General features: G+C 35.8%; 1 protein-coding gene across 9 annotated transcripts in view; it reads left to right on the top strand.

Annotated features, from left to right (window-relative positions):
- The window catches only part of ZNF566 (zinc finger protein 566), a 30,023-nt gene extending 16,186 nt beyond the window's left edge, over positions 1-13,837 (top strand). For all 9 annotated transcript variants that reach the window (XM_045833797.1, XM_045833799.1, XM_045833801.1 and 6 more), the window contains one exon: positions 11,775-13,837. In XM_045833797.1, coding sequence (XP_045689753.1) covers positions 11,775-12,799 — 1,025 coding nt within the window. In that variant the 3' untranslated portion in view covers positions 12,800-13,837. The remainder of the gene's footprint in view (positions 1-11,774) is intronic.
- Positions 13,838-14,158: the final 321 nt, after the last annotated feature.

The following is a 14,158-nucleotide window of genomic DNA, read 5'->3' as shown; positions in this document are numbered from 1 at the left end:
CATCTTTTCCAGTTGTGGCTTTTTTTTAAGGATTTTACTTATTTTTAGAGAGGGGAAGGGAGAGAAACATCAATGTGTGGATGCTTCTTGCGCTCCCCCTACTGAGAACCTGGCTTGCAACTCAGGCATGTGCCTTAGGCTGGAAATTGAACTACCAGGCAGGCACTCAATTCACTGAGCCACACCAACCCGGACCAGTTGTAGCTTTTTTATTTAGTTTCTTTATGTTATCTTGTGATGAATAGTAACTCTTTTTTTAGTATGATTAAATTATATCATTAGTTAAATTATAAGATAGACTTTATAAAAATTCTGTTATGAATGATGATAAAAAAATGAAAATAAAAACAAAAGAAGAAATTTCTTTTTTCTATGTGCTTTGAGTGTCTTAAAACCTTTTCCTAGCCCAATTTTCTCCTGGGTTTTTTTTTTTATGTTTTGACTTTCTTATTAAAATCCTATTAATGTAACTGGAATTGATTTTTATGAAAGATGTGAAATAGAGATTTGTTGTAATTGTTTCCCATATAGAGAATAAATTATGTATGCCCCACTGAATAAAAAGTCTATCTGTTTTCTACTGTTCCACAGTGTTTCTTTTGTCACATATTAAATTCTATGTATACATATTCACTATTGTTACATTGGCTTTTTTTATCTATTTCTGTCCTAATTACTCTTGCTTCTTTAAAATGTTCTTCTCTCTGGTAGGACAGATCCTTATACCTTTCTCTTCAGAAGTATGTGGTTATACTTGCCTTTTTGGTTTCCATATGAGCTTTAAAATTACATTAAGTAAAGATTCATTTAAAATACTGAATTTTTGCCCTGGCTGGCGTAGCTCAGTGGATTGAGCACGGGCTGTGAACCAAAGTGTCGCAGGTTTGATTCCCAGTCAGGGTATATGCCTGGGTTGCAGGCCATAACCCCCAGCAACTGCACATTGATGTTTCTCTCTCTCTCTCTCTATCTCCCTCCCTTCCCTCTCTAAAAATAAATAAATCTTTAAAATAAAAAATAAAAAAATAAAATAAAATACTGAATTTTTAAAAAGATTTTATTTATCTATTTTTAGAAAGAGGGAAATGGAGGGAGAAAGAGAGGGAGAAAAACATCCTTGTGTGGTTGCCTCTCACGTGCCTCTCACCAGGGAGCTGGCCTGCAACCCAGGCATGTGCCCTGACTGGGAATCGAACCGGCTACCCTTTGGTTCACAGGCTGGTGCTCAATCCACTGAGCCACACCAGCCAGGGCTAAAATGTTGAATTTTAAAAACATTCATTCATGATAAAAACTCTCAACAAAGGTGGGTATAGAGGGAACATACCTCAACATAATAAAAGCTATATATGGCAAGCCCACAACTAACATTATACTCAGTGACAAAAGCTGAAAGTTTTTTTTCTCATGTCAGGAACAACATAAAAATTCTTTCCAATTTTATTTAAAATAGCACTGGAAGTCTTAGCCAGAACAGTAAGGCAAGAAAAAGAAATGAAAGGCATCTAAATTGGAAAGGAGGAAGTAAAAATGTTCCCATTGGACTGGCCAAAAAGTCGGTTACATTTTCTCCATGCAATGGCTCTAGTAGTGCTTAGTTGTCTTTAATGCCATTTGAAACAATTTTGTTAGATTGTATTGTGACAGCTATCCTATCAGTGTGCATTTAAAAAATGTTATCAAAATTGGTGAATTTTTGTGTAGCCATTTTAATATTGAAGATGGAAGAAAATAAGCAACATTTTTGGAGTATTGTGCTTTAAAATTTCAAGAAAGGTAAAAACACAACTGTAATGTAAAAAAAAATATTTGTGCAATGTATGGAGAAGGTGCTATGACTGATCAAATATGTCAAAAGTGGTTTATGAAGTTTCTTGGTACTATTGACACTTTGGCCAAACAGTTCTTTGCTGTAGGGCTATTTTATGCATTGGAAGATATTTAGGAGTACGCCTGGCTTATACCACTAGAAGCCAATAGTGGGAGATAGCTGATATACTCAAAATACTCAAATCAGTAAAGTTACTGGTGAAAATGAAAAATGTGTCTTTTATTTTACAGAAAAAAACTAACAGACTTTTTGGCCAACCCAATATTTGCAGGTAGCATGATACTTTATATAAAAAATCCTAAAGACCCCCACCAAAAAAGAAACTGTTAGAAGTAATAAATGAGTTCAATAAAATTGCGGGATACAAAATTAATATATAAAAATCAGTTGTGCCTCTATACACTCATAAGAAACACTCAGAAAATTTTAAAAACAATTTCATTTACAATTGCATCTAAAAGAATAAAATACCTTGGAATAAATATAACCACTGAAAACTCCAAGAGACTGATGAAAGAAGTGAAAGGATTAGTTTTGTTAAAATGTCTATAGAAAGAACCCAAAGAAATCTACAGATTCAGTGCAGTCCTATCAAAATTCCAATGACAACTTTCAGAGAAACAGAAACAATCCTAAAATTTGTATGGAACAACAAAAGACCCTGAATAGCAAATCAATGTTGATAAAGAAGGAGGCATCTAGAAGCATCACTTTTTCTGCTTTCAAACTGTAGTGGACTTTTGAATAGTGTGGTTTGAACTGCGTGGGTCCACTTGAATGCTTAAGTTCAAACCCACGTTGTTCAAGGGTCAACTGTATTTTTGAACCATGATTGGGAAATCACATAGGTGAAGGGCTGACTTTAATTACCATGTTTTGGTGTGTTTAATGCACACTCTTTTGCCCAAATTTTTGAAGGAAAATAAGAATGCGCATTTTACATAGGCATTACCTGAAATACCTTATATCCTTTCATGTGTTTTGTAATTATTTGTTACATAAAATTTCTTCTACAATAATATGTTCAAAAATAAATGCTAAAATTCCTTTATAATACAAAGAAGTATCTAAATATAAATAAATAAATTGAATTAAAAAATTAAAACAAAAGACTTTTTTCTCTGAAAGTTTGGGTGAAAACTGTGAGCTCACATTATACATGGGAGTGCATTATACACGGCTAATAAGGTATATGCAGATTTTTAACTTCTTGGGTGGTCAGAGCCCCAGCCCCTGTGTTAGTCAGGGATCAGCTGTATATTACAAAACTAAACAAATCGAAATAATATGGCATTGGCATAAAAACACACATAAGTGGTCAATAAATTCGCTAAAAAGGAGCCAAGAATATACAATGGGGAAAGGACAGTTTCCTTTATAAGTGATGCTGGGAAAACTTAACTAAGATGCAAAAGAATGAAACAACCACTATCTTACATCATAAATGGAAAATCAAATCAAAATGAACTAAATACTTGAACAAAAGACCTGAAACCACAGAACTCCTAGAAGAAAACATAGGTAGTAAGAGCCTTGAAATCAGCCTTGGATTTTTTGGATTTGACACCAAAAGCAAAAATAAACAAGTGGTAATAAAAAGCAAACTGAAAAGCTGCACAGCAAAAGAAACCATCAAGACAATGAAAAGTTAACTTATGGAATGGGAGAAAATATTTACAAATCATAAACCTGATAAAGGTTTAATATCTGACAAGTATGTACAGAACCCATATAACTCAATGGCTGGAAATCAAATGATACAATTGAAAGATAGAAGACATAGTCCTGGTCCAGTTGGCTGGAACATTGTTCCATACACCAAAAGCTGTGGGTTCAATCCCTAGTCACGGCACATACTTGGGTTGAGGTTCGATCCCCAGTCAGCATACAGGGGTCAACCGACAATGTTTCTCTTTCACATTGATGTTTCCCTCCCTTTCTTTCTCTCACTCTCATCATTAAAAAACATATCTTTGGATCAGGATTTTTAAAAAGACCTAAAAAACAAATGGAAACTTTAGAACTGAAAAATACAATGGTCAAAATTTTAAAAAACTGGATAGACTCAATAGGAGAAGAGATGATGGAGGAAAATTAGTGAACTTGAAAGTAGATCAAAATTATTTACCAAATATTAATAACAGAAAAAAAGATTAAAAACTTAAAAAGAATGCAATTTTGGGGACATGTGAGACTACAATGAAGGCTTAACATTTTTGTTGAATAACATGTTAATCCCAAAAGGGGAGGAGAAAGTTTAGGACTAAAAAAAACTATTTGAAGAAATAATGGTTTACCAGCATTGGTGAAAGATACACCAATTCAAGAAACTCAGCCACCTCAAATAGGATAAACCCAAAGGAATCCATGTTCAGATATATCATCAAATTGCTGAAAATGGATGACAAAAAATGCATTGAAAGAACGATAGGAATATAATGCTTTATTTGTGGGGAAACTTATTTGAATAAATGGATTTCACTTCATAAACCACATAGGCCAAAAGAAAGTGGAACAGTACTTTATTGTGCAGAACTGTCAACCCAGAATACTATATATCCAGCAGAAACTCTTTAGGAATGAAGGTGAAAACAAGGAAAGCAATATTGCAGATGTACATGGCAACTGCCCTTGGCCTGAGGCTTTTCATGGGACTAGGCAGCAGTAGAGATGGCTAATAAAAAAGAGACTATATACCTGTCTCAAAGATGTAAGCACTTAAGGGCAGGAAACACCTATCATGTGAGAGTGAAGGCCAGTGAAGTCAGATAATCCAGTGTTTCAGGAAAACCAGAAATCCAGTTTTCTTTTTTTGTTGTTGTTTTTTTTGTTGTTTTTTACAATTTTTAAATATATTTTATTGATTATGCTATTACAGTTGTCCCATTTCCCCCTTCACTCCCCTCCACCCTGCACACCCTCTCCCACCCACATTCCCCCCCTTTAGTTCATGTACATGTGTCATAAGTTCTTTAGCTTCTCCATTTCCCATACTATTCTTGCCCTCCCCCTGTCTATTTTCTACCTACCATCTCTGCTACTTATTCTCCATACCTTTTCCCCCACTTTCCTCCTCCCACTGCCCTGTTGCTAACGCTACATGTGATCTCCATTTCTGTGGTTCTGCTCCTGTTCTAGTTGTTTGCTTAGTTTCTCTTGGTTTTGTTTTAGGTTTGGTTGTTAATAATTGTGAGTTTGCTGTCATTTTACTATACATGTTTTTTTATCTTCTTTTTCTTAGATAAGTCCCTTTAACATTTTGTAAACTAAGGGCTTGGTGATGATGAACTCCTTTAACTTGACCTTATCTGAGAAGAACTTTATCTGCCCTTCCATTCTAAATGATAGCTTTTCTGGATAGAGCAATCTTGGATGTAGGTCCTTGCCTTTCATGACTTGGAATACTTGTTTCCAGCCCCTACTTGCCTGTAAGGTGTCTCTCTCTCTCTCTCTTTTTTTTTTAAGATTTTATTTGTTTGTTTGTTTATTTTGGAGAGGGAAGGGAGGAAAAAAGAGAGAGAGAGAGAGACATCAATATGGGGTTGCTGGGGGCCATGGCCTGCAACCCAGGCATGTGCCCTGGCTGGGAATCGAACCTGTAATGCTTTGGTTCACAGCCCGCGCTCAATCCACTGAGCTACACCAGTCAGTGCCTTGCCTATAAGGTCTCTTTTGAGAAATCAGCTGACAGTCTGATGAGAACTCCTTTGTAGGTAACTGTCCTTATCTCTTGCTGCTTCTAGGATTCTCTCCTTCATTTTTTACCTTGGCTAATGTAATTATGATGTGCCTTGGGTGTGTTCCTTCTTGGTTTCAACTTCTTTGGGACTCTCTGAGCGTCCTGGACTTCCTGGAAGTTCATTTCCTTTGCCAGAATGGGGAAGTTCTCCTTTATTATTTGTTCAAATAAGTTTTCCACTGGTTGTTCTTCCTCTTATTCTGATACCCCTATAATTTGGATGTTGGAACATTTAAAGATGTCCCGGAGGTTCCTAAGCCTCTCCTCATTTTTTTAAATTCTTATTTGCTCATTCTTTTCCGATTGGTTGTTTCTTTCTTCCTTCTGGTCCACTCCATTGATGTGAGACCCAGCTTTCTTTCCATCACTATTGGTTCCCTGTGTATTTTTCTTCATTTCACTTATTGTGGCCTTCATTTTTTCATCTAATTTGTTACTAAAATCAACCACTTCTGTGAGCTTCCTGATCACCAGTGTTTTGAACTGTGCATCTGATAGGCTGGCTATCTCTCAGTCGCTTAAAAGGATCAGTTCTGGGGCTTTCATTTGGTCTTCTGTTTGAGCCATCTCCTTTTTTTTTTTGGTCTGGTCATTCCTGTTACAGATGAGGGGTGGAACCTTAGGTGTTCACCAGGGCGGGGCACCCCAGTCCATGGGTTGTGAAGCTGTATGTGGGGGCAGGGCCGAGGGAACAATGGCACTTGCTCTGTTCTCCTTGGGACCTCAGTCCCTTCTGCTTCTTCCCCCGAGCAAACTGGGCCCCTCTGGTACTAATTCCCGTGTGGGTGGGCTTGTGCACGCGGTGGGACTTTCCAAGAACCTCTCCTGTGAGGCTGGGTGTCTCTCTCTGTGCCTCAACTCCCACAGGTGTTTTCTATCAGTGTCCCGAGGCTCTATTTTCCAGCGCTGGGACCCTGGGTTGTGCGCAGTGCCTTGCTTCACAGTCGCCGCTTCACTGGGTCTGCCAGTTGCCACCCCTCGGCTGGGGTCTGCCAGCTGCTGCTTGCATACTCAGGGTCCACCCGCTGCAGTCTTGCATGCCCTGGATGCCTTTTGCGCCCCCAGATGCCTTATGCACCCGGTCCCAATGCTCTCTGCTCTCCATGCTGCGCCCCACGCCCGGCTGCCAGACTCTGCCCCTCTTACTGGTCTGGTTGAATGGGTCAATTTCAACTTCTTGGTTGTGTGACTTCTATTCTGATCAAATTTATGTCAGTTCTGGTTGTTATTCTGTTTCTAAATTGTTGTTGTCCCTATCTTGGTTGTGCGAGGAGGCACAGTGCGTCCACCTATGCGTCCATCTTGGCCGGAAGTCCCTTCCAGTTTTCTTTATAATCTGGTAACCATTCAAACTTTAAGAGAATTTTTAGGGGCAACACCAAACACAAACATGGGAGTAGGATACTACCTGATTCATCTAGGAATTTAGTTCTATAGAGTTTTCTTTTTCTTTTGAACTCCAAAAATTATACCAAGATATAGCTAGTTAAAATCTCTCTTCATAAATTCTGCTTATCACAGAAGGAAACCATACGATTACTAAGTCTTCTACAGCTCTAGGAAGCTGTTTTATTTTTGGTTCCGTATCATTTCTGTATTTTTCTGGGAGTCATGTTTTACATTTATTTTCTATACAATTTTCCTTTCCCATGACTGTCACTATTGTGTGTGTGGGGGGGGGGTGGCGGTCACCATTTGTATTCTTTCTCTGAGAATTTTTTTAAAAATCTATGGAATTTGAAGATGATAGCTTACTTTTTAACCTTGTTCCTCATCTTCCACATATCATTATCTCACAGCTTTTAAAATGTATTTATTGGTATTTAGAGAGTGAGGAAGGAGGGGGAAAGAGAGAAACCATTATATGATTGGTTGGCTCCCATATGAGCCCTGACCAGCGATCAAACCTGCAACTTGGGTATGTACTCTGACGGGGAATCAAACCCACAACATTTTGGTGTACAAGTCAGCACTCCAACCAACTGAGCCACTGGGCTAGGGCCACAGTTTTTCCTTCTTTTTTTTTTTTTTAAGTTTTTTTAAAGTCATTATTCACTTTACTCAGCACTAGATAATTGGCTTTCATTGCTGAGCTCTGTTAATTTCCATGCTGTTAATCCTTATCTTCATTGAGAAGTCTTAGTTTTCTGTTTATCTGTTACTAATCTAACTCTTTTTACACATCAGGTAACTGGTTTATTTTTTAACTGAGACATTCCTCTAGCCCTCTGCTTTTCTGCCCTGGCTGAGACTGTTACATAACTGTCATTTTAGAATTTCTCTTCACTGTCATTGTATGGATTCCCTCAGCATCATCCCATTGATTCCCTTTACTTGTCTCCTTTCAATTTCTTGTGTCTCTTTTCTTTATTTTTGTATACCTTGACTGTTGGATCTCTTGCCTTCCTCTTTCTTAGTTTATTCCCTCATTATCCTGAAGCACATCTTCCAAAAACAACCAAGGGAAGTATGTAAGAGAAGTAAATAGAAAGTATATTTTGTGGTTCTTCGCATTGTCTGAAAATGTTTTCATTTCACCCTCATGTTTGATTAATAATTTGTCTGGAGATGTAATTTCAGGTTGAAAAACTCACTGTCAAAATATTGATGACATTGCCCCATGGATTTCTAAAATCTTCTAACATCTGGTGTTTTTGAGAATTCCAAAACACATTTAAGTTTTTAATTCTTTTATGTGACCTGTTTAATTCCTTTGAGTGGAAACTTTTAGAGTTCTTTAGTTATGATGTTCTAACATTTCATGTTGAGATAACATAATGTTGATTGATTACATTCTTTCATTTGGCTGAGAACACACTGAGAAATTTTATTCTGGAAACTTTAAATAATTGAAATTTTCTTTATCATTTGTTACCCGTCATTTTTCTCTGTTCTGTATGTTTTACACTTTGTTTACTTTTTATATCCAGTGCCTGGTACCATGTCTGACACACAGGAAGGGCTCATTAAATTTTTGAATGATTGAAAACTGGTCATTGAAATCTTAAATTTCTTGTCCTAGCCCTAGAATTTTTTTTCTTTTCCATCTCTCTTTTTATGTTGTATTTCTGTGGGATTTTATTAACTTCTAATCCTTGAATTAATTTTTACAAAGAACCTTTTTCTTCTTTGAATATTTCTTTTTCTGACATTTTCTTGTGGGATTGTTATATGTTTTTTTTTAGAAACATTCTTCTTTTGAATTTTAAAATTTTTTCTCTATTGTCTCTCTTTCCTGAGTTCTTTTTTCTTCTTTGTTTATTTTAATCTCTTATTATGTTTAAAAATTTCCTGAAGTAGCTAGTGACTCAAGACTGTCTGCATATAAAACACTGGCATTAAAAAGCTGACTAGAGCTTGTTGGTGTCTAAGAAGGTGTAGATTTATTGGTATTGATCTGCCTAGAACACTTTATTGGCTGAGAATAGCTACCAGGTCTTTTCTTTGGGTCTGGCTTTCTCCAGAATGAAATCCTCTACTCTTTTTCTGGGAATTAATAAAAATAAGATTGGCTGACAGATTCTGGGAGTTTACTGGATATAGTAGGTAGGGGAATCAGCCTGCTGTCTGAGGTAGGTTTGAGAATCTGTGGTCGGTCTGTTTCATTCAGATTTCAATTAATCTTCCTGTTTGCAGCCCCTCATGCACCCTACTTTGCAAATGTACCTCATAATTTCAGTTCTTGAGAATATTTGGGAATCCACAATAGGAACAATCTGCAACTTTGGTGTTTTAGGGTTTTTTAATGGTTGATACATCATTAGTTACTTTGTATATTACATATACTCTGTTTCTTCTAAAATCGTTTTGCTGTTCTTTCCTCTCCCATTCTCTTTGTCCTAATAGAGTTTCTTCTTTCATTTAATATCATTACTATCACTTAGAAGGAGTAGTAACAAATGCATATGTATATTCAGTGTGCCATGTTTGAAAAGAGTACGTCCTTTTTCTCTACAAGAATATTTTCGACACTTTATCATTAAAGAACATACATGCTGAGTCAGTCAATAAATATTTGTTGGGTTTCCAATATGTGGGAGATACTGTGCTCAGTATTGAATACACATTGATGAAGACATCAGACATTTTTCTTGCTTTCACAAAACTTAAGATCTATTGAGAGAAAAGGATATTAAATGAACTTTAAAAATATGTAATTACAATTTGTGAAAACCCTGTTAAGGAGTAGAATAGGGTGTTAAAAAGGTAATTACAAGGAGGGTGTAATTTGGTAATGGGATCAGAGAAGACTTCCAAAACTATGTTCTTTCTGTAGAGATTTGGAAAATGGGTAATAGTGATCAAGGCCAACAGTGAAAGAAAACATCTTCTAAATAAAAAGAACAGTACCTGGAAAGGCCTTAATAGGGAAGAAGAGCTGGGAGTATTAGAAGAACTACAAAATAGGAACAGTGTGGATGGAGCTCAGAAACCAAAAGGGACCAGAGTATGAGATTTGGTTGAAGAGTCAGGCAAGAACCAGATCATTCAGAGCTTTGGAGACCATGTTCAGGAGCTTAGCTTTTATTGTAAGAGCAAAACCATGGAAATTCATTGAAAAATTAAAAGCAGAGCAGTGGCAGGCAATGCCATTCTAGTGATGTGGGTTCGATTGTAAACCTTAAGTGGGAAAACTAGGTAGGAGGCTATTCTAGTAGTCCAAGAGATAGGGATTTCATATTAGTAAGGACAGAGGGAAGAGTTTCAAGCAGTACTTCAGAGCAAGATTAGACAGTATTTGTTGAATCATTATATGAAGAGAAGAGAAAGACGATGATACTAGAATAATTTTCACTTCTTTGGCTTGAGGTTTCCCCTCTGGGTTCATAGTATGCTCTTCAAGATACTTTACTTGCCTTACATTCCCATGTTTGTAGAGAAATTCTTTCATAATGTTATCTCTCAAATACAAAGCAATATTTTATACCAAGTACTTTTCACATATTTTTCCAAGTCCTCACAATGATCATGTTAGTTGTTATTCCTATTATATAGACAGAGAATTGGGGTTCAACAAGATGAACTCATTTGCCCAAGAAAACAATGCTTGTTATTAACTGAGTTTGAGTTGAAAACTTATATAACTGGCTCTTGTAAGTCTGATATTTCAGTAGCAATACACTACCTTCCTTTACATTTTCATTTCTTTTCTTTGCCCTACAAATGCCCTTCCTGTCAGTTGGTCAGCACCACTATAGTGCTTGTGTATGTGTTAAGTTCTTCTAAGGTCAGCATCACAGAATTCTAAGGCAAATAGTATTTTCATCAAACCCCAAACATATCTAGCTAAAAAAGAATCCTCCCTGCTACCACTCATGCTAGATTAATTCAACTTTTGAGTTTTCTTAAGCTATTTGCCCATCTGGATTGCTACCCTCTATTTCTTTATCATTTGTTAAAGAGACCCTGGGTCTCTAGTTACTGAGTCTAGACAAGTACTGTCAAATAGAACTTTCTGCAATGATGGAAATGTTCTATATTTGTGATGTCCAGTATGGTACCATTAGCCACATTTAGCTATCGAACAGTGGAAATATGAATAGTGCCAACTGAATTTGAAGTTTTATTTTATTATGCTCAATTTAAACAGATAATATGCTAGTGGCTACTGTAATAGACAACACATATCTATCCAGGAGCTGGCATGCTTTTTCTTAAAGGGTCAGATTGTAAATATTTTAGGCTCACAGTCAATGTGGGCTCTGTTGCAACTATTCGCTTCGATCATGGTAGCTCAAAAATAGCCATACATAATACATAAATGAATAAGTGTGGCTGTGTTCCAATAAAACTTATAAAAATTGTTGCAGGGTTGCAGGCATAGTTTGCCAACCCCTTACAATTTTTCCTTTGACATATTAATTTATTCCTGTCAACTCTGTTAACTAGTTATGATTATTTTCTTTACACTTTATACTGTGGCATTCTCTTACATGAATGTGTATGTGTGTATTATTAGAGTTATCCTATAATGAAGAAGATAAGACTAAGTTATCTGTATATTTAGCAAATTCCCCTACATAATTCCTATTCATAGCAGTGTTTGGAAACCCGCAGCTTACTTTCTGCCCTCATCTATGTGATCTCTCCTCACTCCTCCAGTCTATTTTTTTAAAATATGATTTAATTCTTCCATTTTAATTGAAGTTTTATTTCTCCCAAGCAAGAAATATCTGAATGGTTGCTTTTATATTTTTTTTTCAGTCCTGGGATCAAGATGTGAAGCCAAGAAATTATTTCTGAAGAAGGAAATTTATGAAATAGAGTCAGCCCAGTGGGAGATAATGGGAAGACTTACAAGACATGACCTTCAGTGCTCTAGTTTCAGAGATGATTGGGAATGTAATGACCAATTTGAGAGACAACATGACTCTCAGGAGGGACATTGCAGTCAACCAATATACACCCATGAAGGCATGCCCACTTTTAATCATCATCCATCCTTTACATTACAGCAAATCATTCATAATAAAGAGAAATACTGTGCATCTAGGGAATATAGGAAAACCTTTACACATGACTCACAGCTTATTACACATCAGATAATTCATACTATTGAAAAACCCTATGAATGTAAGGAATGCGGAAAGGCCTTTAGACATCCCTCAAGACTCAGTCATCATCAGAAAATTCATACTGGCAAGAAACCCTTTGAATGTAAAGAATGTGGAAAAACCTTTATTTGTGGCTCAGACCTTACTCGACATCAGAGAATTCACACTGGTGAGAAGCCTTATGAATGTAAGGAATGTGGGAAGGCCTTTAGTAGTGGTTCAAACTTCACTAGACATCAGAGAATTCACACTGGTGAGAAGCCCTATGAATGTAAAGAATGTGGGAAAGCCTTTAGTAGTGGCTCGAACTTTACTCAACATCAGAGAATTCACACGGGGGAGAAACCCTATGAATGTAAGGAATGTGGCAATGCCTTTAGTCAGAGCTCACAACTTATTAAACATCAGAGAATTCATACAGGTGAGAGACCCTATGAATGTAAGGAATGTGAAAAGGCTTTTCGTTCTGGTTCAGACCTTACTCGACACCAGAGGATTCATACTGGTGAGAAACCCTATGAATGTAAGATATGTGGGAAAGCCTATTCTCAGAGTTCACAACTTATTAGTCATCACAGAATTCATACTGGTGAGAAACCCTGTGAATATAGGGAATGTGGGAAAACCTTTAATTATGCCTCACAAGTTATTCAGCATCAAAATTTGTACTGGTGATAAACCATAGAATATATGAAATGTGTGGGAAGGCTTTTAATTACATCTCAAAACTATTCAACATCAGAAAATTATCTTAATCATAATTATTCTGAATAATGTAGAAACATGTTATTTGTTGACTACAGCTTATTCAGTCCAAGAAAAATGTAGGAATAACACCCCAGTAGTAAAATCCATTTTGGAAGCTCTTTAATAGAATTTGTATTTCTTTTGACACCAGGTAACTGGACCTAGCAAATACTCAAAATTACACAACTTTTGGCACCTTTATAACCTTAAAAATTAGATAATTTATGCTAAATTGTAATCCTGTGATTTTTATTTTCTTTTTCCCCCTAATTTGTCTATACTTATTACATTCTTAATCATTTAATTCATCATAAATTTACATGACTCTTAAGTCCATGTGTTTATATCATGGATTGTAAAATACCTTTATTTTAAAAATACCTTTAATAACAGAAAGGTGACGTCTTTATTTTTTAAGACAACCTACTTTTTGCTCTTTAGAAAATTTAGGCTTTCTTATTCTAAAAACAGTCATGAAAAACTTTGCACTCAGTAAACAGAAATCCTTTAATGGCTTTATGGTGTGTCCTTGTATTGCCATAATACCATTTTATCAAATTCCTATTGATAGACATTGAAGTTTCCTCCAGAGTTTTTGCCATTACACACAGTACCCTGATGGACATTATTCTTTGGCATATCTTTATATCATGTCTCTTATTTTAATTGCAGAAATGATTCATGAATATAGTTTCCTTATAAAAGATTTAAACATTATAAATAAGACAAATATACCCTTTGAACATTATCCTTGTACCCATTTTCTTTCCTGAAGGATAGTTGTTATCTGTTTAGTATTTAACATTCCCTAGAATTTTTGTTTTTATATATGTGTATCTTAGTAGAAATTCTAAAATGGAGATAAGTGTAATACCTACCTCATAATTTTGTGTGAGAATCAAATATGACAAAATATTTAGAATTATACATGTCATAATAAATATCAAATGTTAGTCATTGTTATATTCACTGTTGTCATTAGTATTATTTGTTGAAAGACCTCTATTTCTTCAGGCCTTAACATCAGGCAAGATATGCAATTGAAGAATGATCCATTGAGGGTAATGAATTAAGAAAATTTTGTCAATTATTTCTCATGGAACATGAAATAATCTTGGGATTTGTTGGGGAAGGTAATGTGTGTAATGTGTGAGAAGGACCTTATTCAAACTGACATCTTTTTAACTACGTATAATGCCTGATATAAAAACAAATAAGAATATAGACAAAACATTGGTGACACTTCTGAAGAAAAAAATGAAAAGCCAAACAGCAATAGTTTTGAAA

Source organism: Phyllostomus hastatus, unplaced genomic scaffold, assembly GCF_019186645.2.
Source record: "Phyllostomus hastatus isolate PE091 unplaced genomic scaffold, TTU_PhHast_1.1 phas_contig_194, whole genome shotgun sequence".
Lineage (NCBI taxonomy): Eukaryota > Metazoa > Chordata > Mammalia > Chiroptera > Phyllostomidae > Phyllostomus > Phyllostomus hastatus.
Note: the sequence above shows the minus strand (reverse complement) of the source record. Positions and strands in the feature narration are given on the sequence as shown.